This window comes from Physeter macrocephalus, chromosome 9 (genome assembly GCF_002837175.3).
Source record: "Physeter macrocephalus isolate SW-GA chromosome 9, ASM283717v5, whole genome shotgun sequence".
NCBI classification, from domain to species: Eukaryota; Metazoa; Chordata; class Mammalia; order Artiodactyla; family Physeteridae; genus Physeter; species Physeter macrocephalus.
The window spans coordinates 2,990,287-3,004,503 of record NC_041222.1 but is presented as its reverse complement, the minus strand read 5'-3'; the positions used below and the strand labels follow the sequence as shown (position 1 = coordinate 3,004,503).

Sequence of the window (14,217 nt, the reverse complement as noted above, 5' to 3'; positions counted from 1 at the left end):
GTATTTTTTTATTTACAATGAGAACATAATATACCACAGTATAAGAAAAAATCGTAAGAATGAAACTCCCACAGAAATTTATAGAACAAAATGTATACTAAATCCTCCAATTAAAGACCCATAAAGTAGTTTCAGTGCTTTCTAACCCACCTTCTCACAGCAGGGAATTAAGCCCTCTGGGGGATGCAAACAAACTTCAAAGAGAAGATTATGCCCAGACACTAGTACTGTATAGCGTAAGGTTTATATTTAAGTTTGCTCAGATATTTTGGCAGAGATCAGAGATGCAGATCCAATGAACAAAGACTAATTTTAAGACACATTCTTTGCAATCATCTAAATGGCAAAAATAAGGCTTAAACAGTATCAGAAAAAGGCAGATATAATAAGTTGTATAAAAGTTACCTAAAATCAAATACTAAGTGACAGCTTATTCACTGGTATTAGCAACTAGGAAATCTTACGAATTCCCAAAGAAAGTAAGCAGCACCATGAGTTCAGGTTGTGTACCCAAATTTTATTTGCACAATCTTTGGAAGATGTCCCACTCAGTGCCACAGGTCTGGATGCAATATCTAAGTAGAACTGACAGAATAAATGTCTCTTCCATGGATGTCATGGAGTGCTTTCAGAGCAAAGAACACATGAGAGTTGACAATACCTTCACTAGTTCAGACATTAAAAGTAATTGATGGGAAGAAGAACTGTCTTTAATGTCTAGTAGTATTTCTTACCAGCCTTTCTCACATTTGTCACCCTTTCATTGTGAGGTAATTTTTTAGGTATTATTTAGAAGTACCTGACAATTTTATAAAAACACATTTTATGTAGAGGAATAGCGTATCTTAGTAATTTGGCTTTATTTAGTTTCCCAATTTTTAAAAATCATGGATAAGGAATCAAATTTAAGTTTAGCTTTTCTGGATATTAATCATCTAATAGAAAATTAAAATCCTTGATATATTAAAGAATGTGAAAGACAAAACTATAAATTTCTCAGAAGAAAATATAGGATAATAGCTTTTTATCTGTAGGGTAGTAAAACACTGATAAACTGTAGATATGAAAATCAAGAAGTTTTGATCAAAGATACCAGAAAGAGAGGGAAAGACAAACCATAGAGTAGGAGACAATATCTACAACACACTTGACCAGATAATTAACAGTAGCAGGACAAACAATTTCTTATAAATCAACAAGGAAAAGATAGAAAACAATTAAAAAATGAGTAAGCCTTGAACTGGCACTTTAAAAAGAAAGGTATTGGGCTTCCCTGGTGGCGCAGTGGTTGAGAGTCCACCTGCTGATGCAGGAGACACGGGTTCGTGCCCCAGTCTGGGAAGATCCCACATGCTGCGGAGCGGCTGGGCCCATGAGCCATGGTATGAAAAGGTGCTCAATCTCATTAGTCACCAGGAAAATGCAAATAAAAACAACAAGGAGATACTACCACACAACTATCAGGTTGGCCAAACCCAACAAATTTAATTGTATTAAGGATGAATGAAGATGTTGAACAATAAAGACTATCAAACACTGCTGGAGGGAGTGTAGACAAGCACAATCAACTTTGAAAAACAGTTTAGCATTATCCAGTAATCAAATATGGTATATATCCTATGTAAAAGTATGTTTACATGCTCCAGGATTTATGTATAAAGATCACAGCAGTCTTGCTTGTAATAGCCAAAAACTGCAAACAACTTCAAGTGCTTTCAACAGTAGAATGAATAAACTGTGATAAAATCTTAAAGTGTATTACACTGCAATGAAAATAAATGACACACAACAACACAGAGGACCCTTACAGACTTGAGCAAACAAGCAGCAAAACTACATACAGAATAATTCTATAAAATTCAGCAACAGGCACTACTAAATTAAATTTTTCAAGGAACTATACTTATGTGGTAAAACTACAAAGAAAAACAAAGAAATGAGTATCATAAAAGTCAGGATAGTAGTTACCTCTGGAGAAGGGGAGTGGAGGGACTTCTGGGGCACTGGCCAGCCCCACCTCTAACATTTACAGGGCCTTGGCAAGAGTACAAACAGAGGCCCACAAACCATATGTCTAAATATTTACAAGATATGAAATAAGCCAACAAACTATTAAATAAAATATGTTCCATCCTCCTATCATAACTACCTGGAAGGCCAGATTCACACTGAAAATTCTTGGATTCCTTAGAGTTCCATGTAGAAACATGGTTCAGGGAAAACTGGCCACTGGCCCACTGTCCATCTTCCCCTTTTCCATCCCACACTGCCAGGAACCTCACACACAGGGATGCAGTCACCTCCACTCACAAGCCCAAGCTCCACTGCATACCCTACTCCCCACAAACAGATACCCTTAGGCCACCCCTTGGGCCTAGGGGTGTGTACCCCAGTAGCCAGTCTACCCTCAGAAGGACAAACCCTAGGGAAGACTCACACAGACTCTGGAAATAAGCCTGGGGCCATTGAGTCAAGAAATTCTTAGATCCTAGGTATTCAAAGTCTGTCTAGGATGGAAGGGTTTGGCCTCTAAATGGGCATGTCCCATAGGCCCCACAGACTCCTTGCCTGAAAGGGGCACTTCAGAAGAGGGCCAAAGCAGGGCCCTCTAAAACATAGGGCTAGGGCAGGGGTCTTCTTGCCAGGACCAGAATTTCCTTAGAACCAGGCAATATTATTTGTCTTAACCTGAATAGCAGTAACATGGGTACTCACTTTATAATTATTAAACTGTACACAAAAGTTTTATGCACATTTTTCCACAAATAATGGGATGGACATCATGTCCCTGCTGATATGATACACTGAGAAGGATACAATATCACGTTTGAAATACTCCCACCCAAAATCCATAACCTAATCTAATCATGAGGATACAATCAGATTCAAATCCAGGGACTTTCTACAAAACAAGAGACGTAATTTCTTCAAAAACATTTCATAAAGGGTTTAAAAAAAAACAAGGTTGCAAAACTGTTCCAGACTGAAAAAAAACTAAATAGATGTGAAAACTAAATGGATTACATGATTCTTATTTTGGTAACTGTACTGGAGTTATTTAAGAAAATGTCCTTATTCTTAGGAGATATATCCTGAAGTATTTAGGGGTGAAGGGTCACAATGTCTGCAACTTATTCTCAAAAGGTTCAGCAAAAAATACACACAGAGTAATAAAGCAAATGTGGCAAAATAGTAACAACTGATGAATCTAAGGAAAAGGGGGTATGCACTTAACTATTCTTGTAGCTTTTATCTTTTAAAATATTTTCAAATTTTAAAGTTTTTAAAAAGTAAACTAAAGGGTTAAACAAGAAAAGAGTTGTCTACAGGGAGAGGAATTAGATGACTGAAAGAAGAGGATAAGGTAAAGACTTTCCATTTTGTTCCTTTTTCTTATTTGTACTCATCAAACTTTGTTCACATTCCCCAAGAAAATTCATTTTAACTTTGGGGGAAAAAATCCTACAGCATTGAAAAGGGGGAACATTAGCAACTGTAGAAATAAGAAAAGTTTTTGTCCTTAAATATATCAAATCACAGCCGTCACCAACTGGTTACTCTGACGAGTCAGCTCACAGAGGTACTGCTGCACGAACACACCTAGTATCAGCTACTACTTCCTTTCCCAATCCAATGGTTTGCACAATTAGAGGCATAATTTAAGATGAATATTAACATTCTACTTCTAGAATGACCGTAAGTTTATAACACGTTTCACAGTCTTCATGAAATAATCCAGAAAGTGGAGCACACGCAATTCTCACTTCTGATATTGAGAAATGCATTCATTTTAACAAATATTGGTGACATTGTGCAAAGCCCTGCAGATGACATGGAGAGATGTGTACAACATGGTCACTGCCCTCAAGAAGGCAACTTAGCAGAGTGAAGAGGACTTGAACCTAAAACCCTGGCTATTCCACACAGTAGGCGTATAATCTTGGTAAGTTATTTGACCTCTCAGATTCTGTTTTCTCACAGGCATAATGGAGACACCATCCAACTATCTTTAAGAGTTGTATTGTAAGGACTGACTATGTATGTCAAGCATGTAGGACAACAGAACAACAAATACTCAATAAAAGGTAACTATTTTATAAGTATTACAGTCTAATTAAAATAGCGAAGTAGAAAATATGTCCAAGGTTTGTATAGCCAATTACGGGCATAACTACCATTGGAATCCTCATTACTCCAAGTTTCTAATCCAAATAAATTCATTCTCCATAAACACCAAATAATAGTAACTGTTGGTGTGTGGACCGAGAGCTGCTCCCTAACATACCTTTGGCAAATGCATCACTCTCTTAGGCACCAGGAAAAAGAACACTAGGTCAGAAGGTTATTTTTTCTCATTAACCAAGAAAGATTTTAGGTCAAGAAGTGATTTACTCAGGCTGCACAAGATACTCTAACCTTATCCAAGACCCTGTTGTTCAGGAATACATGTCCAAATTAGTCCAAAAGCTAAAGCCAGAGGAGGTGTTTCCTTCAACTAAGTTCCAACCTTTTTTTAACCAGCTGACAAAATTTACTGAACTAAATCCATTTCAAACATCTCCTTCCAGTTTACTGGCAGAGATTTCCCTTTATATTATTTTGTAACCTAATTCTAAACCTTCCTTATTAGCAAGGTGACAATATTTCATACTAAATAGTTGACTGCCAGGCATCTCCAAAAGATACAAACCAAAACCCAATGATTACAATGAATAAAGTCATATTTCAAGGCTTAATTTAAATTGTTCACTGCAATTATTCTCCATTCCCTAGGATGATGTGGGCGCAGATAAAAGGGAAAGACACTTAAACATACTTAAAGATAAGTAACAGTTTAGAATATTCACATATTATCCGATGTGCATAGCTAGCTCATAAAATAAACAAACACGCCATATCATAATGGAACATGCAAATACCTGAAACAGTGTCACCTGTCCTAGGATAGGCCACTTCAACATACACTTCAAACATGGTCTCTGGGTTTTGCCTATAAAAGAAACAGATTGTGATTACTGACAAGTATTGAGGGAGCATGGTATAGAATATGCAGGCTGTGGTATAGGGCAGACCTTGATTAAAATCATTAGCTCCACAACGTAATGGCTGTGAAACTCTGGACAAGTTACTCAACTTCTCTGAGCCACGCCCTCCTAATCTATAAAATGGAAAGACCTAACCAGAAGAATTATCGTGAAATGTAAAGAAAACACACAAAAATTGCCTAGATACGATGTTTGGCACATAATAGCTTAGCCATTATTATGATTTTACAGATGTCATATTTCCAGTTTACACAGCTGGATCTCCAAAACCATAAACAGAATTTTAAGGAAACTCAAACCAAGGCAACACTAGCACAAAGTAACCTTCTCCCTCATACGCCAGGATAAAATATTCAGATGAAGTTAACTTGCTTACTTACAGGTTTTAAAGACTCAAATAAGAGAAACAGTATCCTATCTCATTAGGCTATAATAAAGACAGGATGCTAATAGGGGGCTTTGCCTAAATTGGCAATGGCAAGTATATGAATGTTCATTATTATATCCTTTTACCTTTTTGTGTCATAAATATTTTATATTAAGTTTTTAAAAGATCATAGCACTAAGAGAATGTTAACAGTTGTTCATTCTGAGTAATAAGAACATCAGAGTTATAGTATCTTCAGATTTTCTCTTTGATTCTAAAACTACAATAAAAAGATTATTTCCAGATTGCATGAAAATCATTTAGTAGAAGAAAATATTACACATTCGAACACCTATGACAGAATTCTATTTTAAACCTGACAACAAAGCTCAGAGAAGAAACTTTCTGAGTTGCCTAATCAGATCTAAGGCTTAATTTCAATCAACTAAATACCCTGAATTTGCCCAGTAGATTCCACTTTTCAAAATAACTATTATCTCATTTCATCCTCATTATAATCCTATGAGGTATGTGGATCAGTCATCAATCACCCTCACCATACAGGTGAGAAACCTGAAGCAAAGAGATTCTAAGTGACTTGTCAGTCTCACAACTAGTTAGAAGCACAGCCAGAGCTGCAACTCAGACCTCCTGGCGCTCAAATTGTGTTTCATTGATTCTAAGATGAAATTTTTTCCCCACGTTTTCCCAAGTCTTACAATCTATTGCATCTTACAATTCTAAATGGCAACATTTTTTTCTTTCTTAGTAGTACATATAATAACAGTGCATCTTATAAATAATGGCATCTTAGACTCAGTAAAATGCAGTAATACTTCCCTCTACTTCCTCAGGGGTAGTTGTCTATCAACCAGGGATCTACTTATTTCTCACATGAAGGATCATTACTTCCTCACTGAGAAGAAATTTGGGCTTGTGCTTTAAATAAGTACCTAGAGTGAAAAGAGTTGGCTGCTCTAAAAGTCAAGGAATTTAAATATACCTTTGTCAAATATAATTTTTAAATTAGACATTAAATCAGAGTATCTTACTTAACTAAATAAAAGTAAACTCAAGTTTTAAGAAAGCTGTTTAAAAATGTTTCTGTGCTTTTTTTTCCCTGCAAGAGAGTACAAAAAGACCTACAAGGTCAGCATCCTTTGGTCACCAAAACATTTGTGGAAAATACCATATGGAACATCCCCTTCATTCAAATAATCTCAAAGTAGAGGGTTTGTTGAAAGAAAGGAATGTTCTAAGGTCATCTGAAGAGTACCAGGAAGATTCCCTCTAAAATCTAAAAATATCTTTAAGCCTATTTTGCAACTGGCTGAATTTCATCTCAGAATTTCATTCCTCTGGATTAAGATAATGGCTTTCAAAATGTATTCTGCAGGACCCTAGGACTCCATGGATATTCCTTGGAGATTCCACTCATTTTTTACCCAAATGCCCACTTTTAAGTTTATTTTTCCCCATTTAAAAAATTGAAAGGAAAAAACATGAGCATACAAAGGTGTTACATATCAAATTTTTTAACACTGGAGCTCCGACATGTTAACCTGTGCCACTAAGTTAAGGTGGTTTGTACAGATCTGCTACCTCTCTAAGCGAAGAACATCCTAATGTTGTCTAAACTCATTATATCTCTGCTGCTTCTTCTCCCTTTCTCTTTAACACACTTCAACCAGGCTTCTGAACCCACCACACCACTGAAACAACTTGTCATGATCACCAATGACCTCCACATTGCTAAAATGTGCCAAAATGGTAAATTCTCGATGCTTGTCTTAACCTCTCAGCAGCATTTGACACAGCTGATTGATTTGCCCTCCTTCTCCAAACACTTTCTTCACTTGCCTGCCAGGACATCACTCTCAACTGGTATTCTTCCTGCCTTACTGGCTGCTCCTTTGCTGATTCCTTCTCACATAAGCTCTCCTACCCTCGAACTCAGTGCTGGACCTCTCCCTGTCTATACTCATTACTTAAATGATCTCATTCAGTCTCACAGCATTAATTACCAGGCAAATGCTGATGAGCCCCAAAGTCCTGTCTCCAACCCGACTTCTTCCCTGACCCCAGATTCCCTTAGCAACTGCCTGCTCAACATCCCCATCTAGATTTCTAAGAAGCATTTCTAACTTAACAAATGGCACTTTTCTTCCTCAGACCTGCATTTCCTGATATCCACCAGTTAAGCGGAAAAAAAAAAAAAAAAAAAACCACCAAACTCAGTTCTGGAGATGGATGGTGGTGATGGTTGCACAAGAATATGAGTGTACTTAATATCACTGAACCATACACTGAAAAATGGTTAGGCTGGTAAATTTTATGTTATGTGCATTTTACTATAATTTAAAAAATGAGAAGGAAAAAAGTCCTTACAAGGTCCTACATTATCTGGCCTCTGCCTGTCTCTCCAATTTCATTTCATACCTCTCTCTCCTTGCCCACTGCACTCTAGCCACACTGGTCTTCTGTCTGCTCCTCAGCACACCTAATTCATTCCTATCTTATAGCCTTTTGTATTGATCTTCATATAGGTGGTCCTTCCTGTCATTCAAAATAAGGCTTACATCTGACCTCCTCAGAAAGGCCTTCCCCAACACACTCTCTACCATCGAATTTTAATTCTCCACATCACACCAATCACAACGTGTTTCCCTCCTCTAAATGTAAACTGCAGGAGAGCAGGGATTTTTGTCTGTCATACCCACTAGTTTTTCCCAGGTACCTAAACAGTGCCTGGCACATAGCCAGAATCAAATAAATATTGAGAAGGAATAAAGGAAGTACAGACTAGCTTTCCTGGGGTCTAAAGGATTTCAGTAAATGACTAGAGTGATTATACACTTTTATGACTCAAACTCTAGCATGTTAAAAGATAGATTTGAAGCCCCACCTCCAGGGTTTCTGGGGTAGGACCCAAGAATTAGCATTTCCAATAAGTACCCAGGTAATAGTGATGCTGCTGGACTAGTGATCACACTTTAAGAACCACCGATCTAGTTAAATGTTATTCTTCTTCCAAATAATTTGTACATATAACATAAAATAAACATAAGGTATACCTCAATAATCCATCATTTCAACAGTGCTTTTGCAATAAAAGATTTCAAAGAAAATAAGCATTTGTGGAAGCAATGAAGCTAACTTCTCTTCTAGTATTACCCATAGTTACTGCCTCATTGTAATGCAAAATAAAACTACCTAAGTTTCTTACTCAGTTCAAATAGCTGCCAGAGCTCTATTACATGGAGCCAAAGATTATGACAGTCTCTTTAGGAAAAAAAAAAAAAAAAGAAAGAAGAAAGCTGACTACAACCCTAAAAACAAACTGGACTACACAAGTTATAGTCATGCTCATCCATGATCATTTACATGTTACATTACAGAAGAAGTAGTGACTAATGTTGTGACATTGTGACAAGTTATATAACATACCAACAAATATACATAAGGGCCAGTGAAGCCAATGCAGATGGAAGCATTTTCTATTTCTCTGCACATCAAAAAATAAGTTTTAAAGTGTTTCCTCTAAATGTAAATGGCCAAGCGACTCTTACTTAATATTTTTATTAAACCACTAATACTGTAACAATTTCCAGAGACTCTCTGGAACTACTGAATACCTTGAGACTACTTATTTCCTCCATTACTCTTTAAGATGCTTAATATTTTTAACTACTTGGCTAAAGGAACTGAAAATCCTATTTCTGTCCTATTAACACTCCTGCTAATTCGGTACATGTAATGAAGTTAAAAATACTATATTGGGCTTCCCTGGTGGCACAGTGGTTGAGAATCCGCCTGCCGATGCAGGGGACACGGGTTCGTGCCCCGGTCCGGGAAGATCCCATATGCCGCGGAGCGGCTAGGCCCGTGAGCCTGTGCGTCCGGAGCCTGTGCTCCACAACGGGAGAGGCCACAGCAGTGAGAGGCCCACATACCGCAAAAAAAAAAAAAAAAAAAAAATACTATATTCCAAGCCATTTTCCAATACAGACCCAAGCTTTCCCAGAGCACATCATATCGTAACATATTACCAAGGAAATGTCCTGGTTCTGCCATGATATCCCATTATTAGTTGCCTTACACTCCTATACCTCCATGATCTGGAAGTCTGGCCATCTGCCAAGCTCTTTTTTGCCACCCACCCTTACCTCGTGCAGTCTTGCACCCTAAGATCCAGCTACAGAGAACTACTTGTAGCTCTCTGAACAAACCATGCTCTGATTATCTAATGATAACATCATTACCATACCACTGCCCGTACCTACTGTTTCTTAGGTGCCAGGCATTATCCTAAGCACTGTACATGCGTTATCTCAGTTAATCTTCAACAACCCTGTAAGTATTATTACCCCCAGTTTAGAGATGAGGACACTGAAACTCAGAGGATGATAGCCAAAGTCAAAGCAAGGAAGTGGCAGAATCAGCATGGATCATCCAAAGGCACTAACCACTTTACTATTCTACCTTATTCAGCTGCTCTTCTGGAAGGAAATATCTGTCCAGTCTTTTTCATCAAGCCTTAGCTCAGGCATTTCCTCCTCTCTGGGAAGCCTTCTCAATCCTCCCACACTCACATCCTAGACTGGGTTAACTGCCCCTCCTCCGTGCTCCCAAGGCACCCTGTACTTCCCCACTTTTGCAGCTCTTACCACATTCGACCCTGACACAATCACAACTACCTGGGGAGCTTTTAAAAGTCCTGATGCCCAGGCCACACCCCAGAACAATTAAATCAGAATCTCTAGGCATTGTTTTTTTTAAAACCTCCCCAACTTATTCCAATGTGCAGCCAAGGCGGAGAACCACCCGTGTGCCTCTAATTAAATATGCCTTCCCCACTAGACTGGCAGCTCCTTGAGGGCACCAACTGTCTTCTCATATCCTAGTCCGATACCTGGCACAATAAATGTTTGATGAATGAGTTTTCCTCCAACATCTGACACATAGTTTCCAGTTCCCAGTAACTGTTTCTCTTTCTCTAACAAGAGGTAACTTACTGAACATACACTGCTTACACCTGACTGTTATTCTTTAAAGATGTTTTCCTTTGGCGTCAAAGGTATCAATAAGTCACACCTGCTGACAACAGCCTTGGCTCTTAAATACGAAAAAATGACACACAAGCAGTTAAAATGTGTTTGAAAGAAGGGAGGTCTGGTCGGTTCTTGCCTCTGGAAGAATGAAGCCTGAGAGTAAGGCAAGAGAGCATTTCTATTCAATAACACACTCTTCTGAACACAATTCTCAGTGATTCACTGGAAGGGCCATGCTCTGTGCTCGGCCATGTTCTCAAAATGATTAAGTACAGTCAGCTTGAAGTCATGAAACAGACAAAGGCTTTGACAATATTCAGGCAGCAGGAAAGCTAATTTTTTTTAAAAAGCATCATGCTATCGATCACTCTGCTGGATCATCAGCTTTCAGTTAGGACCTACTTTTCTTCAATTACAACATGTTATGAGATTAGGAGAAAAATGTAACACTAACTCCTCACAAAATTAATCTGCTGCATATGATAACCATGCCATCATGCTAGGCCCTCAACCCTTTAAGTATTATTTAGAAGTACAAACTGAGACACACACAGTACTGGGATCCCTTACTCATTTCACAGCTATCAAATCTTCACACCAGCTAGTATTCTAAAGCAAAATAGCAACCTATTCTCTATGGACTAGGGTAAAAACTTCAGCACACTGTCTCCTTAGTCACAAACTTATATGCTGAGGGGGCTGAGGTATAGTATTTCAAAATTCATACCAACTGAACTGTCTTAAAGTTGACAACATGGTCAAAAGTAACTGTATACACTTCAGAATGTGCTAGCAAACATCACCTAATAAACACTGATTCCTTTAAGCTAGATATGCAAGCAAAAAAGGTGGTGTTAATATTTCCAACAAGTCTCCATTTGTTTCAGTAGACTGAAATTAAAGCCATTTTTCCAGGCTGAAAATGCTGTATCAAAGGGTGCTTTCTAACCCATAACAAGTTAACACCTCCATAGAAGAACGCTGTCACTGTTGAGACTTGTCAGAAAATGATTAACTTAGTTGTGTAATTATACAGACAAGTCATTTCAAGATTTTGCACTTAACTTTTCATTTCTAATACTGTTCTCAGGATCAGATTAATAAAGATACACAGATACTACTATGAGACGAGTTACAAAGTTTTACCTTACCATAGATTCCTGTGGAAAGATTCTTATACCACAATGTGCAAAGCAAGTTAACTGGAAGAAGTAGAGCTGCATCCCAAGCAGAAAGACAGAGCCTGCACATCCCTCCACAATGTGCAGTACTCCATGCACTTTTAATAAATTCTCTCCTGTGCTGAGCAGCACTGTAAAATCGAGACTCGCCAATCGCATTAATGGCATTTGCAAAGATGGCATCCATTTCCTTGTCAATAAATACTTTTGTCCTTAAAAAAATTTTAAGGGCTTCCCTGGTGGCGCAGTGGTTGAGAGTCCGCCTGCTGATGCAGGGGACGCGGGTTCATGCCCCGGTCCGGGAGGATCCCGCATGCCGCGGAGCGGCTGGGCCCGTGAGCCGTGGCCGCTGGGCCTGTGCGTCCGGAGCCTGTGCTCTGCGGCAGGAGAGGCCACAGCAGTGAGAGGCCTGCGTACCGGAAAAAAAAAAAAAAAAAAAAAAAAAAAAAATTTTAAGAGCCTCCCCTTCCCTAAGTTTTCCTCTGCTCTTTCTGAACAATTTACTCCTAAAACTATCATGTGGGCAGAGCAGGGTAGATGCCCACGTCAGCGATGGCTCAGCGTGAGATGTCAAAGCCTGAGCAGGGTGAGGAAAATGTCCCTCAGAGGGGGTGACCTGACAAGAGGCATCAGATCATGAGCGAGGTAGGAGAACGTCCACGGTAAGAGGTGGCCTGGCCAATATGATGTCAAATCAGAGTGAATAAGGAAGGCATCCACTGAGGGGAAGCACCCCGGCATGCAGAGCCAGAACCTGAGCGGGGTGGAAAAAGCATTCATGTTCAAGGGCAGCCACGACCAGGATGATGAAACACAAGGAGTGTGAAAGGTGCCCCATGGAGGGACAGCCCAACACGGGTATCAGAGCCCAAGAGGGTGAGGAGCATGTCCAAGCACGAGGGACCCTAGAGTGGGGTGGGGAGCCAGGGCAGGTATGAGGAGGCTATGTGGGGTCAGAGGAGACTTGCCTAGCATCATGGGGAATCAGAGGGCAAGCAGGGCATCCACAGGGCAGTAGGAGAGCAGGGGCATGTCACACCACTGTAATCCCAGGAAAGCAAGGTAAATGAGTAGAGCATCCACGTGGGGTGGAAGGTGATGGGGGAGCATGCCTAACGCAAGCCCAAGACCAGTAAGGAAGGCCTGCTTTCTCACAGTTGAGGTTAGCAGAAAACTATAATAGAATGAGTTCTACAGAGTTGAATTTGAATTGGAGATACTAATGTGAATTCAAGGTTTTCAGTAAATATATAATAGAGAACTGTAAATATGACCTGACTTTTAACACACACATACTTCCTGGCTCTGTCTACTGAAAGGGCCTTGGCAGGAGTAACACCCCAATAGCAATGAGCATATCTAGGACCCAGACCTTGGCTTCTGAATACAACCATCCTCTAAAAGGAACCAGGGGTCCTTGGAGAAATACCTGATTCCAGGGCTGTGGTAGAGAAAGTACAAGATGAGACTGAAACATCCTATTGTGCCAGAAAGCAAAGAAGTGCTCAAAGAATGGGGACATGTCAAAAGGATACAGGAGACAGCTTAAAAAGGCTCTGTCAATCTGGGTAATGTGAGCATCAAAATCAATAACGATATTAACAGATTATTAACCAATCATAAACAGAAAACTGTGAGCCCACACTGATATAAATGAATAAATTGACAATTTAATGAGAAATGGAGTATTTATGTAGTTTTAAAGTATCTTCCCACAAAATCTTTACTAATTGCAATGACGAAGAGTAACTTTTCAGTGTAGAAGTTTGGCAAAAACTACCTTAATCAAGTCATTAAAGTCAACATCATCAGGAATGGACAAACTACTAGAATGCAATGAGAAGAGCACAGCATCACACCCATGATAGCCCTGTCCAAGATGCTTAACCTGAATCTAATCTTGAGGAAACATCAGACAAACTCAAATTGAGAGACCATCTAAAAAATATCTGACCTGTAATTTTCAAAAGTGTCAATGTCAGGAAAATCAAGGAAAGACTGAAGATCTTTCCAGATTGAACGAAACTAAAGAGATGTGACAAATAAATGCAATGTATAATTCTGAACTGGATTGTTTTGATCTAAAGAATGTTATTGAGACAACGACTGAAATATAAACGAGGTCTAATGACTAGAGATAGTAATGAATCAATGTTAATTTCCTGATTTTGATGGTTGTATTGTGGTTATACAGGAGAATGTCCTTGTTTGTAGGAAAAACACACTGAAGTATTCAGGGGTGATGGGGTATCAGGTCAGCACCTCACTTAAAACTGGTTTTTAGAAAAGTTCTCTATATTGCCAACTTTTCTGTAAGATTCTGGTTTTTTAAAAAATTTAATAAAACAAAAACAACCATTAATAGCAATTTCCCTGAGCTGTTTTTTACCAAGATGTTCTCACAAAAATAATATGTGGTTCTATGGAAAGAGCCCCAGACTAAATATCAGAGAGTCTGGGTTCCAATCCCAGGTAAATCCCTTACTCACTATGGGATTAAAACAAGCCATTTACCCTTTCACACATCAGCTTCCTCCCCCATCAAGAGATAACATCTGCCCTGCTCATCTCAA

General features: G+C 39.0%; 1 protein-coding gene across 9 annotated transcripts in view; it reads right to left on the bottom strand.

Moving 5' to 3' along the window:
- Positions 1-14,217, bottom strand: part of DENND1A (DENN domain containing 1A) — a 547,848-nt gene that overhangs the window by 499,398 nt on the left and 34,233 nt on the right. For all 9 annotated transcript variants that reach the window (XM_028493529.2, XM_028493534.2, XM_028493531.2 and 6 more), the window contains exon 2: positions 4,920-4,990. In XM_028493529.2, the coding sequence (XP_028349330.1) occupies positions 4,920-4,990 (71 nt within the window). The remainder of the gene's footprint in view (positions 1-4,919; positions 4,991-14,217) is intronic.